The following is a 14,235-nucleotide window of genomic DNA, read 5'->3' on the forward strand; positions in this document are numbered from 1 at the left end:
GACATACAGGATTAAACCAAACACTCCATAGAATAGACAAGCACCCAACTGGACTATGCACGCACTGTAATAAACCGGAAACTGTCAAACATGTTCTTATAGAGTGCAACAAATATGACAAAGAAAGAAGGGAAATGATATCAGGAGTAGATGATGGAAATATTACAATCTGCTAGGAAAGACATCTAAGAAAGTACACAATCTTCTCATTAATTACTTAAGGACAACAGGAATAATGGAGAGAATGTAATTAATATCATTATTATTATTGTTATTATTAATAATTATTATTTATTTTATTTATTTATTTATTTATTTATTTTTTCCTGCCAATCTACTGCTCCACACTCCAGTCCAGTAGGTGATGGTAATGCACCAAATCGTTGTTTGCCAACCACCAATAAAGCTCAAAGAAGAAGAAGAAGATGAACAACAGTGAACTCTTCTCTTCTCTGCAGCATGTCTTCAGGAAGACCAGCTTGACTATTTTCTGTCATTTTGACCAGAAAGTGACTTTTTGTAGTTGGTGCTGCAGCCTTTAACCTTTAACCTTTGACCTCTAACCAGCATGGATGAGAACACTTTAAAGCAGCTGGTGAAGCTCACTCAGGATGGACAGGTTGACTCTCTGCAGAGACTGATCAGCAGCTCTGAGGTTCAGTCTGTCAGCAGGAGACACTTCGGTCGGTCTGGGGACACCCTGCTGCACTATGCTGCCAGGAGAGGACACCTGGACATGCTGCAGTATCTCATAAAGCAGGTGTGCATGGATGTGGAGCTGCACAACAACGACTACAAGAGGCCTCTGCACGAAGCTGCTTCCATGAGCCACCAGGCCTGTGTTAGCTACCTGCTGCAGGAAGGAGCCAACGTGGACAGTCTGAAGAAAGCTGACTGGTGAGGATGATTAATGCATGTTAAACCAGGGAGCAGATGATATAAAAAGAAATGTTGTGTATGCATGCAGCGCCCTCTGTTGGCTTTAAATATGCCTTATTTTGCTGTGTGCATCAGCTGAACCTCATCATGCAGCAGGCAACATCACACATCCCCAGAGACTCAGGGGGCTTTGTGAGGATGCTTGAAGACGAGGCTTTCTGTGTTTTCCTGACATTGTTCCATAAGATCATGCCACAGGTGGACATGCTTTTCAACCAGCTGCAGAAGAGGAACATGGACCCTGTCTTCATCAGAGCACTGGTCCAGAGGTTCACAGACAGCATGCTAACCATCAGATAAATAACTCCCAGATATTTACTACTAGCTGATAAAGCTGTTGTTAGAAAGATGAGCTGCTCACTTCCAACAGTCTGTAAAAGCCTGAATTTGCCTTGTCATCAAAGTGAATGAACATCATAGAAAAGCACATCACAATAATATCTGTTTAGAAGTTTAAAAAGGAAAGAGACAATCAGAGTTGGATAATAATGCAGGTAAAGTAGTTATTAAACACAATCCACCAGGTCAGCTTCTAGAAGAGGCCTAGTTGTTATTGAAGATGAATTTAATTGTTATGCAGACTATACGCAGGCTAAATGCACAGCAGAATAACACTACATTGCATCTGGATCATGAATGTAATATAAAAAAAAGTGAATTATATAACCATACTGTAAACAACAGTGAGTATATTGCACACAATGAATAGAATTGCACATGGATCCAGTTCTCTTTATACATCCATGATTAAAACCAATACCAGCCGTTTCTCATATTATAGAAGATAAATATTTGCTTGTAACAAACAGAAAGAATGAGATAAACTCTGAATTCAGTCGAGGCTTCACTTCAGTTTCTCAACTGACTACAAACAGATCACGTCTGGATTTAGGTGTAAAGTCAGCTCCTTCATATTTAATATGTTTGATGTCAAATAAACAAACAGAACTGATTAACATGCGTACTCTAGATTTTATATTCACTAATCATGTCCGTACAGGAGGATTCCAGTTTCATGTGTGACTCTTCCAGTTTTCACGTTACATGACTGAACAGACACATAAAGTCGCCCGTGGAGCTTCTTCCCTCAGAAATCCGTGTTGAAGCGGTCGTTCTCACCACCGTTCATGTTCTGTTGTTCCTGCTGGAGCTGCTTTCTGCCAGCAGATGTCACCGTTCCCTCTGTTTTACCACAAAGGAGGTTTATCAGAATGGATGCAGTGAACACTGAACTGATGCTGTGAATGCTTTCTTCCTGACTGACTTGGTGTTGTAAAGGTTAAGTGTCATCATGATGTAGTTAAACTGGATTTAAAATGATGGAAACTGGATTTGAAATTAAACTCGGCACACAAGTTTCACAAACGTCCACTTGGACTCAAGTATGACCTGATTAGAGTTTGGTGGTCAAAGGTCAAAGGTCATGATGAAATGATGAAGTGATGACATTTTGGACAGACGTGGATGTAAACTGTAACTTGACTGGTTGTAATTCTAGTTTCTTTCTTTTTGAAGACAAAACAAGTTTATTTATTCCATCAATGTTTAAGTATTTTGAGTTAACTCATTTTAAAATAAGTTCTCTAACTTTGTGATATCAACAAAGAAACGTAGCTAACGTTAGTGTTAACGGACACTTTCACTTTTTAAAACTTCAACATGTTTCTGTGGTTTTCTGTCCACATTTTAAGATGAACTAATATCTGTTACTGCTCTGGACAGTGAACTCATCATCGTAGTAAAGATGAGACTGCAGAAGTGAGCAGAAGAACTACTGACATGAGTGATGACATCGAATGCCAACTTCTGGAAGGAATAAAGGCAAGCCCATACTTTGCCATACAGCTGGACGAGTCGACTGACGTTAGCAATGCCGCTTTATTGTTCGTTTTTGTAAGATACTGCAAGGACAGTAATCTTCACGAGGATCTATTGTTTTGCAAGGAGCTTCCAACAAGAACAACGGCAGATCATGTAATGCGCTGCCTTGATGATTACTTCACCGAAAAAGGTCTTGATTGGAAATACTGTACAGGTGTTTGCACAGACGGCGCTGCATCAATGACGGGAAGACATCGTGGTGTTGTCAAACAGATCCAGGAGAGGACGCACTGTTTCTTACATCGGGAAAGTCTAGCTACAAAGCAGATGTCACCAGAACTGCATGAAGTCATGAACGTGGCTGTGAAAACTGTTAACTATATTAAGAAAAATGCACTCAACTCAAGGTGTTTTGCTGCTTTGTGTGAAAGACTTGATGCAGATCATTTGCAGATCTGTTGTACCACAGTGAAGTAAGGTGGCTTTCAAGGGGACATGTGCTTAATCGCCTTTTTGAACTGAGAGAAGAAGTGCACACATTTGTGGAAGAGCAGCACTCCCCTCTTGCTGAGCATTACACTGATGGGAACTTTTGTGCAAAACTGGCCTACTTATCAGATCTATCTGACCAGTTAAATCAGCTCAATATATCAATGCAAGGCAGAAACAGCACAGACAAAATTGAGGGCTTCAAGAAAAAACGTATTCTGTGGAACAGAAGAGTCAAGGAGGGACGATTTGACGTGTTTTCACTCCTCAGTGAAACTTTGGAAGCCACTCCTCATGTCAACATATCCAGTGTTATAACCCAGCATTTGACTCAGTTGTCAGGAAAGTTTACAGACTACTTCCCAGAAGATGCACGAGATGGAAACCTTTGGATTTTGGACCCTTTCTCTGTGGATCCTGCTTCAGAAGACATAGCTCTCTCCACTGTGTTGGGAAATGAACTGATGGAACTATCAGCAGACAGCAGCCTGAAGCTTCAGCTCACACAAGTAGACCTTGCTTCATTCTGGATACTGGCTGCCAGTCAATATCCCTCTCTGTTAAAACGGGCAATCAAATTTCTGTTGCCTTTCACCACCACCTATTTATGTGAGTCAGGGTTTTCCATTGTGACTGTCACCAAATCAAAGGCAAGGAACAAACTGAAAGCAACTTTGAATGCTACTCTGCGTGTCAGCCTCTCACCCATCCCACCACCACTTCATCTCATCATCTCCCAGAGGCAAGCCCAAGTGTCTCACTGAGGGTAAGCACAATATGTATTTTGGTCATTACAGCTGACAGTGGCATAACACATATCTACAGCCCACTTTATTATCTGTTGTATAAACATGTTAGGTTTTGTACTCATTTATTTGGGAAGGTGGTCCTCGGAAATGTTTTGACAATCACAAGTGGGCCTTCAGTTGCAAAAGGTTGAGAACCCCTGTTCTAGTAGACGTTACAGTCCCAGTAGCTCCAGTTTGTGCCTCTCATGTCTGACCTTTAAACTCCAGTCACAGAGCTAAGCAGACTATTCTCTGATAAAGTCCTTCATCAGCAACACTTAGAGCTGTTTTAAAGACTCCACAAAGACTCTTCTGAACATCTGCTGCTAAATAAAAACACATTTTAATCACTTTACCAAGTTGTGATTGTATTTCTAAATCCAGCACGTCCTTGCTCTTTTTCTGTAAAACACAGTGAAACGTTCACACCTTTAGTATGATATCAGAAGAAACATCAAGATAAAGAAATGTAACTCATATGATAATATAATACATTTTAAAACTGTGCTTCACATTGTACTAACTGAGCAATAAGATGTGTCATCTCTGGATACCATCTGTGTTTGGATTATGAAAAAGAGTTGCACAGTTGCAACGCAGGAAAACGGCTGAAATGATTTTTTTATTGTGCAACAGACAGAATAATTTTTCATCCTGATATTCAGAAGAATTTTATTTGTATAAATCTGTAAAAGAAAACAAAACATTTTATATTATTTATACTAAATAGATTTATGAACATGATTTAAAGATGAAGCTGAGATCTCTCCATTCCTACACCACCATGTTCTTGTTTGGTTGCTTCGGCTGTGTTACTAGATCAGGTTTTACACCCTTCAATCACCACACAACCACTCATCCATCTGCTGACACACTGATCACACTGATTCATTCATTCATGCATTGATTGGTTATTGTATGTTTAATAATAAACTTGTACACCTCTCTTGTCATGGCTCATGAGCCGGGTCATGTGACAGCTGTCAGTTACCTAGAAAAGATGGAATCTAATCTAAGAAAACTTGTTCTGAACTTAAAGAGGTTGAACATTTTATGTCATTTTTAGCTTGTTACTTTAGTTCAGTTGACTTTCTTGTCAACTGAACTAAAAGAAGTTGTATACATTTAATTTAATTTTTGCATTTCGTTTCATTTTTGCAAAGACCGTGAGTCGAAGCCTCGCTGAAGAGAACGGAGCTGCGTTTTCTTTTATGTGTTTCAGTGCGAGCATGTTGAACCAGATCGGCATGATGTGTTATTATATCATACTTAGAGAAACGTCAAACTGCCTTTGAATCGTCGCCCACTTGAGGGCGAATCCAAACTTTAACTCCACTCTCTGTTTCCTGTTCTTTGTTTGCCACTTAGTACCTGGTATTGTTAGCTAAACTCCATCAACCCCATCAACATTTGTCTCACAACAAAACTCTGAGTGGCGGCGACGGTGAGTGACTGTCAGCGACTGTCAGCCATCTGTGTGTGGACAAACTAGAGCGGTATAAAGGAGAGAGACAGGAGCCCAAATAAACAACTACACTTTAGAAACAAGCCCAAAAAAACGCTCTCACGACTACCAATATTAGTGAGGCCTTTTCAGGAAAACAAGCCCAAAGTCACTGATGATAAGCCGACTTGGCAACTCTGGCTCTGCTCCGTAAATGGAAACGCCCACTCAGCCGTTGCAAAAGGTCGTGTCTAGAAGGGAGCCCGCAAAAATGCGAAATCTGATTTGAGATCTGCAAAAACTTGCATATACTCTCGCGGGACTCGCTGTCCGACGACTTATCGGCCCAATTCCGATCCGGGGCTGCGGTCGAACAGTCTTCTTCTCTCAGGAAGGTTCCTAACGGAGTGAAATGACCCGGAAGTATCTCAGTAGCAGCCGTGATGAGAGCTGTTAGAATCCTCTAAATGCTGAGGAAAGGAGCTTCAATGCTTCCTTTATTATCTCCTTTAGCAGAGGATACACTGGAGCATCCTTTACCAAAGGAAAGGAGATAATTCAGACCCACAATTCCTTGCGGCCGCAACTTTTAATCTTATCGTGCAGGCCTAATTCAGAGGATGGATGGCTTTCCTAGCTAGATTGACTATGAGGGGGTTTCTGAGCAGTTTACACAGCAGAAGTGCTCGCCATCCAACCGCAGAAACATGCAGAAATCTAGGTCTTGGTGTCTTAATGTGGTAATCTGGAGGGATTATTGATCTTTTTTTATCAATTCTCCAGTGGTTAAAAAAAAAAATGGTTAAATTTAGCACCAAATCTGTGGAACAAATGGAATCAACCCAACAACTACTGCAACAACTTCTGAGACATTACAGAGCATGGAGATGACCATCATATACTTCTATCATAATGCTCTAAACCCTGATACACTTTCACTATTTATTTAAAGTAATTAATTCATGTTTATTTCTGATTTATGACTAGAACAACTTGACACACAGCGCTGAGCAGCATCTCAGATTAATCTCCAGCTTTCAGATGATGTTCACCACTTCTATGTGACATCTACTGCTGACCTGCTATCTCCCCCTAAAGACCCCCTGGATCCCCTAAAGACCCCCTGGACCCCCTAAAGACCCCCTGGACACTCTAAAGAAGACTAAATCGGGTCTATTGTGGGTCTCAGAGGGTTAATTCAGCCTGTTCAAGCCAAGAGAGATTCTTATGAACACATCATGTTAAATGGCTGTGAACACACATACACACACACACACACACACACACACACACACACACACAGATGAACTCAGTTGATTTCCTGTAAATGGAGAGAGGAGGAGCTGCACTGACGGTGTGACGCAGGCTCATGAGGACAGAGGAAGGAAACCCTGAAAGGGGAAGTGTTTAGTTCAGTTCAGCTCCAGACTCCATTTTGAGATAACGGAGCAGAAGACTGAAGACAGAAGACTGAAGCAGGGTGAGTGTTAATCCAACATTGTATTACTTCACTCTCAAAGTGTCTGAGTCAGTTTCCTCCCTGTGGACTGTAGAGGAGAGAAATGTTAGAATGAACTCAACAGTTTGATTCTTCTGTGAACACAAAGTCATGACTGGCTGAATAATCCTCATTAAACCTGCTGTAAGCCAAGAAAACAAGCAGAGAGGTAAAGAGAGAGTGACCAGGTGGAGCGCTGGCTGCTTTATTATACTGTATACTGTGTGTGTGTGTGTGTGTGCGTTAGAGAGAGAGGGTGTGTGTTACTTCCTTGTACTAACTTGTTTACGTTACATGTTCACAGTCAGTGTTTCTGTTTGACCTCTCAGACTGACTTCAGATCAGAAGATGGAGGAAGAGGAGGACAGAGCAGAGTCTCTAGTCTCCGGCTGTCTGTCTATGAAGAGTGATCAGTCTAAAGGTGCTATTCTGAACTTCAGTAATGAACCTGGACCCTCGGAGTCAAAGTAAGAGAGCTGCTACTAACTCATTTATAGGACTCATTTTCTCTTTCCTCTACCAATTTTCTGTTTATTTTGTTTTTCTATTTTTAAAATTTCTACTAAAATGTATTTGTTAACTGAAGTTTAACAAACTTTTAGTGACAGAAAGAATTAATTTGTTCTTCCTCTTGTAATGGAAATTCTGTCAATATTCCGAGATGAGTCCTAATGAATGTTGAAATAAGGATCTCAAACAGATGAAATGTCTTTGTTGTATTTTATTCTTGCAAGAAGAGGCACTGGTTATACAGAGTCACACAAAGTCTGCAGAAGAGTGCACTGCAGGAGATTATTACTTTGTGATTATATAGAAATCTACAACAGGGACTGTGAGAAAAGGAGTTGTTTTACTCAGACAGTGTCCCAGTAAAAGTCAACACTCAGTACTTTCCCACTACATGAGACGAAGAGCACACAGACAGGAACTCTCCACTGTTGCATAAAGAGACATCATTACATACAATGTCATTTTCCATTACATTTCCCCCCTTTTGATCATTCTATTGATCAACAGAAAAGTATGTACATATGATGTATCTGGAGAGTGCTCCATCAGACATAATAATTCATCAAGATTCAAATTATTATCATCATAGTAATACATCACAGAAAGTATCGAAAGCAATACTGTGAATTAAGTATTCATTTAGTTGCATATAATGATACATGATTATCAAAAGGCTCACCCTTAACCTCTAGCAATGACCTACGAGTTCCGTCTTCAAGCCAATTAAGGCCTCCCAAGGAAAAATTACCAAGTACTGGTAGACCTCCCAAACCCTGTAAAGGTTTAGAGAGCTCTTTGACAGAGGTCGCAGGTCACATGCACCTACTGACAAATGGCCAAAAACTCCACCTCGGTTTTACAGGAAATGGAGCAAAAAGACCAGAGGCGCTAACTACTCCATCTGGACAGGACAAAGGTAAAACCTCAGATGACAAAAGAGGGAAAACCCATATTGCCCCGTCCGTCCAAACTGATCATCATCAGGGTGATGTAGGGTGATTTACCTGATTAAGTTTCAAATATAACCAAACACACTTGATTAAATGACATCACACACTAGATTTTAAACTTAATATAAAGTCAATCTTCATTCTTATACAATGAAACAAGATAGATAATAGAATAAGAAATAAATGGAACAAAATCTAAGTAAAGAAGTAAATCATAAATCATAAACCATTTCATTTTTTTTTTTTTTTCATCAGTCATGCAGGATACAAGTTCATCTTAAAGAGTATACACTTTTACTATTTAATCCCTACAACCTTTAATATCAAGATACATTGATTGAAAATTCACTAAAGTCGCAAACACTAAACAAGTAAACCTTGAGAGAGTAAAAAATCCAAGTCATTGCTTTGATTTTAACACTCAGAATCATCAGAATCAGAATCATCTTGATAGTCAGGAGTAGGGAACAAGTCAGGCTGCAGGCCTGCAGTCTGAGAAAGAGGAACATAGTGGACCATGGTCTGTGATATCATTCTGGTAACTACAGATCTCAAACAGGGCACAATGCAAGACAGGAAAACAAAAAATGATATCAGCAGTATCCCTGCCTTGACCAAGAGACCCTTCCAAGAGGATGACAACCAAGAGAACCAATCCCAACCCTTTAGAGACTATCGAATCATTGGATAGTTGCATAGGATTTGTAACTTGTGAAGCATTGTTTTAAGGGGGATATTTGTCAGATTCAGTTTGGCAGCATTCCTACAGGGGGTAGTGTGTTGCACTAGAGAACAAGTGGAATTACGAGTGATGATGCAGCTTGGCAGATTGACCTAAAAACACTGCACCCTGTCTGCAAATTCGAATGAAACATACAGTACATTAGGAGCAAGGGAACCAGGGGTAGGAACGGTTAAATGTGTAAAATGTTTTTTTTTTTGTTTTTTTTTTACTAACAGGAAGGCTTTTATTCCTAACTTGAAATAGGATTTCTAATGTCTTTACACGCACAATATCCCAACATTTTAAGATACCTGACTTTATGAATAATGGATTTGTAGTTTCACGGTAAGAAGCTTTATGTATTTATTCTAAAAGCTCTTTTCTGGATTTTAATTATCGGATCTATATTTGTTTTATATACATTTCCCCAATCTCAACACAATATGACATATATGGCATTATAAGTGAGCAATACAAAATATACAAACACTTCTTATTCAACAGATCCTTTGTTTTGTAAAGAATAGTGGGGCAGACATGGTGGTAATAGAAGAGTTTGCAAAGGAACCGAAGTCCCAGATGTATGTTTTTCTATTTCCTCTAAATCTTTCCCTAGCTTCTCCAATTGATTTATGCTGAATGAGCCTCCAGGAGGACACCCATAATCTTTAATCCGTGTAGAAACACATTCTATGCTTTCCTCTCCGTATTTGGATCTCATGGCATCGATACATCCTCCCTCAGGTGGAGATTCCTGAGGTTTACTCTTCCCTGATCCCATTCTGGACTTTCAGGGTACGTGTACACGTCACTTTACAACACGGGGCGTCCCTCGTGAGGTCTAGGTTACTATAGCTTAACGAAGATAAAGCTGTAAGGCGGAATGAATCTCGCTTCAGGTGCGGTCACTTTCCCCTTCTCTCTGAGTCAACAGACTTCGACAATTGCTTCAACCAATTGCTTCATATGCTTCATACATATGTTTTCTTTGAAGCACTGTGCGTGAACAACAGCCACCCAACACAAATACTTCTTAGGTCAAGAAACTACAACGTTCAAAACTAATTTAATTTTGAACATCCATTTCTATTTTCCAGTTCTCCTTTTTTATCACTTGCTCTATGGAGGACAAAAAATGCCACAAAGAATCTCAAATCACATCAGGAAATTACTTAAACCCCAAATCCACAACAATCCAGTTATTACTAGACAAGTGGAAATTATTATGAAACTCAAGAAACCTCAATTTCAATGTTCTATTTAATTATTTATATTATACTGGTTTTCAATATCGTTATTATCAATGATTAAAAGACATCAGAATTTCAACGTCTCACCCGGTTAATAGTTGATTTGTTGGACTCAATCAGGTCCTTTGGATCCCAGTAGAGACGGTCCAGAGTCGCTGGGGATCGGTCCTGTCGTCTCTTAACTTGTCAAGGTACAGGCAAGTTGGATGATCAGTCACCGGTCCCCTGTCATCTCAGGACGATCTTCCACGGAATCTTGCCGACAATGCCAAATTGTAATGGAAATTCTGTCAATATTCCAAGCTGAGTCCTAATGAACGTTGAAATAAGGATCTCAAACAGATGAAATGTCTTTGTTGTATTTTATTCTTGCAAGAAGAGGCACTGGTTATACAGAGTCACACAAAGTCTGCAGAAGAGTGCACTGCAGGAGATTATTACAATGTGATTATATAGAAATCTACAACAGGGACTGTGAGAAAAGGAGTTGTTTTACTCAGACAGTGTCCCAGTAAAAGTCAACACTCAGTACTTTCCCACTACATGAGACGAAGAGCACACAGACAGGAACTCTCCACTGTTGCATAAAGAGACATCATTACATACAATGTCATTTTCCATTACACTCTTTGTATCTGTGACAGCTGTCAGTCACCCAGAACAGCTGTAATCTAAGAGGACTAATACAAACTTTAAAGCACATTATTGACAGTAGCAGTAGTTTGTGTGTTTAGAGCTACTGAAATGTCTTTGTCATCAGAGAGTTTATCAAGGATTCATGTGATGTGAATAAAATCATCTTGGTGTTTGCAGAGTTCAGTCCAGACCGAGAGCAGAGTCTCCAGTACCCAGCTGTCTGTCTATGAAGAGTGACGGGTCCAAAGGTGTTATTCTGAACTTCAGTAATGAACCTGGACCCTCAGAGTCAAAGTAAGAGACTGTTTTTACTGTAAGCTGACCTGATGGATGATGATGCATTGAGGATGAAGACTAAATGTTCTGCTAACAGATTCATATTCCTGATGCAGAACTATTAGTGCAGATACTGTTTCAACCTCAGATGGATCTTAGTCTGGGTTTTATAGCCACAAACTACTGATTGTATTTCTGTAACAAAACACCTGAGAACCTCCATTTCACAATTTATCATCAATTTAAATCATGTTTTCATTGAATGTAATGTTTCATTCACAACTGTGAAATGGTCTAAAGATCTGTGACTTCAAAATCTAGAAGAATGAGCTTCAAATGTGTCATTCAGTTTCTCCCATTGGTCCTCTAAATCTGTAGTTGGTTTGACTCCTCCTAGAATCAGCTGTTAGGACCTACTGGGTGTCATCTTGAATCAGTGCACATCAGAACTGTGCAACATGTGGTGAAAAAGCATCTGTATAAAATATTTGCTCACCTTGATCATATGTGTTGATGGTTTGAGTTTGTTCTTTCACTACATGTGTAAAATATGGTGAAGGAAACATCTGCTCAAAGGTCCACTTACTAATGATCCAGAGCTTTCAGTTGAAAGCTTTGGACTATTTGTAAGTGGACCTTTGAGTTTAGATTCTCTGCACCACATCTTGTTTCTGAAGGTCAAGAACAAACATCTCTGGTGTAAAACTATCTGCTGACATGAAATGGTCAGATGAAGATTTGTACCACTTCTGTTTTTAGAATATTTGAATTCATGTCTTCATTTGATAGTTGACAGTAGAAAGTGACAGAAAACATGTTGACATTAAAAATGAACATCAAGAACACCAGAGTTACATGCTGTGTGTCTCAGACTGCTGGTCACCTCAATATTTAGACCACTTCTAACCTCAGTTCAAACCTAACTAACTCAAACTAAGCTGCCCAAAGTGACTGTGAATCAGTAAAGGACGTAATCAGCTCTCTTAATGGAGGACTTTTACTGTGAAGTAGCTGCAGAAAATGTTGAGCTTGTATTAAAGGGCAACAACGGACATTTTTAAATCATTGATATAATTCTGGAGGCTAAATAACATGATGGAAAAAATACTGCAACTTGCTCATGTACGCTCATATTGAGAGGGCGCGCCAGGAAACCACGAGGTGGCAGCGTCATGACGGTAAACAGTGACTGCCTGTCGGTGGTGATATGAACGGAGAATAGAACCTCAACATTTACAATATAAATAAACATGCTGTCACTTCTTTAATTTATTTTCTGTGATAACAATAAACACTTATAAAACAGGGAGACTGTGTCAGACCTCTCTGACTTCTTTAGTCTTCCAGTAGTTATAGTTTATGCAGGTGTTGTCCACTGGAACGGAGAGATTAGATTTTTGCACGTATAAATCTACCGGGTCGGGATCCAATGAGCGCTCGCATATGAGTCTGTCCTCCTCTACCTGCCTACCTTCACTCACACACCGTGCGCGTTCCTGCTGTCTCGCTCCACCTCTCACGTGCATGCTGCTCACTCCACACTGCAGAAGAGTTAGTTTAGCTCTGAGAATATCTAGTGAATGTTCAGTGGACGTTTGTGCAGAAATAACTGCTGCAGCTCCTCCAGACCAACAGAGGTTTCCCGTGTCTTGTGAAGTGACGGGGCTCCGCAGAGAGAAACGTTATCATCTCCGACCAAAACTCCGGCGTCTCCCCCGTTCCCTCCGGCCGCGGTCGTGAGGCTGAGGCAGGAAAAGCCAACACTAGGATCAGCAGTGATTCATGGAGAGACCTTGGTCTGGTCAGCTAACATTACTGCCAAGCAGCTGAAATATAGAGTGATATTGTGCTTTTAGCTGACGTGTGTCTCCTCACTGTGTTGAGCGATGCTCCTTCATGTCTATGTAGAGCGAGGACAAGCGCCAGCAACAGGACGCTGACTTTAGTTGACTTAACGGCCACAGGTGAAGCTGTTAACAAGACATTCTGAAAGTAACAAATAGTCCCTTTAACACATAAAATAGATTCAGAAAGTAACAGCATGTTTATTTATATTGTTAATGTTGAGATACTATACTCCATTCATATCACCACTGACAGAAAGTTACTGTTTACCGTGATGACGCTGCCACCTCGTGGTTTCCCGGAGCGTCCTCTCAATATGTGCGTACATGAGCAAGTTGCAGTTCTTTTATATAGTTTATATAGTTATATAGTTTATATAGTTATTTTGCCTCCAAAATAATATCAATGTTTTATAAATGTCCATTGTTCCTCTTTAATAAAGAAACTTCAGCCAGATCACTAAATGTTTAATCAGACAGTCAGACAGGAAAAGCAGCTAATTCTTGTTTATTAAAGCAGGAGAGTTGAAATAAAGGAACATTTTCATCACAGACTGAATGCTGAATTCACTACCAACACTTTAACTCTTCTCTGTGACCATCTGAGCTTCAGTGTCGGACAAGTCTGGATATTCTTCACCAACAATCAACAAATGATTTTAGTAATAAAGTAATGTCTCCACAGAGAGAAGAAGAGGAGTCATGCTTCTGTGGAGGAGCCGATGTCCAGATCCAGAACAAGACCTGGACCTCAGACAGCCAGTCAGACCAGCACTGTCCAAAGTAAGACAGTAGATGTGACTGCTGATGTCTTCATGTCTGGAAACTTGTTGTTTTAATACACTGACTATTGTTGTGACAACTGTTTAAGATCTTCTCCATCATACATATCTGCTCTGCATCACTTGTACTTTGTTCTCCTTTGAGAGAAAATCTGAACCCAGAAGAAATAATGTTATATTTGTATGTTTTGTTTTTATGATAGCACTCCGTCTTTGCATCAACCAATCAGAATGATGATTGTTCTCCATCTGCATAGATGAAGATGGAGAACTATTAATCTCTG

General features: G+C 40.0%; 1 protein-coding gene and 1 long non-coding RNA gene across 2 annotated transcripts; both read left to right on the forward strand.

Annotated features, from left to right (window-relative positions):
* Positions 1 to 322: 322 nt before the first annotated feature.
* LOC119482589 (ankyrin repeat domain-containing protein 16-like) lies at positions 323 to 1,253 on the forward strand. Its single transcript, XM_037760261.1, has 2 exons — positions 323 to 897; positions 1,015 to 1,253. Exons 1-2 carry the CDS (start codon positions 569 to 571, stop codon positions 1,016 to 1,018), a joined length of 333 nt encoding a protein of 110 aa, XP_037616189.1. The 5' UTR covers positions 323 to 568; the 3' UTR covers positions 1,019 to 1,253.
* Positions 1,254 to 7,383: 6,130 nt separating this feature from the next.
* Positions 7,384 to 13,874, forward strand: LOC119482601. Its single transcript, XR_005205470.1, has 3 exons — positions 7,384 to 7,446; positions 11,227 to 11,343; positions 13,855 to 13,874. It is a non-coding gene; the product is annotated as an uncharacterized LOC119482601 (long non-coding RNA).
* The last annotated feature ends 361 nt before the right edge of the window (positions 13,875 to 14,235 follow it).

The sequence above is a fragment of the Sebastes umbrosus genome, chromosome 23 (assembly GCF_015220745.1).
Source record: "Sebastes umbrosus isolate fSebUmb1 chromosome 23, fSebUmb1.pri, whole genome shotgun sequence".
Lineage (NCBI taxonomy): Eukaryota > Metazoa > Chordata > Actinopteri > Perciformes > Sebastidae > Sebastes > Sebastes umbrosus.

Excerpts from the sequence above, each read along its gene's own strand:
- LOC119482589 (XM_037760261.1), top strand. The coding sequence starts at position 569 with ATGGATGAGAACACTTTAAAGCAGCTGGTGAAGCTCACTCAGGATGGA.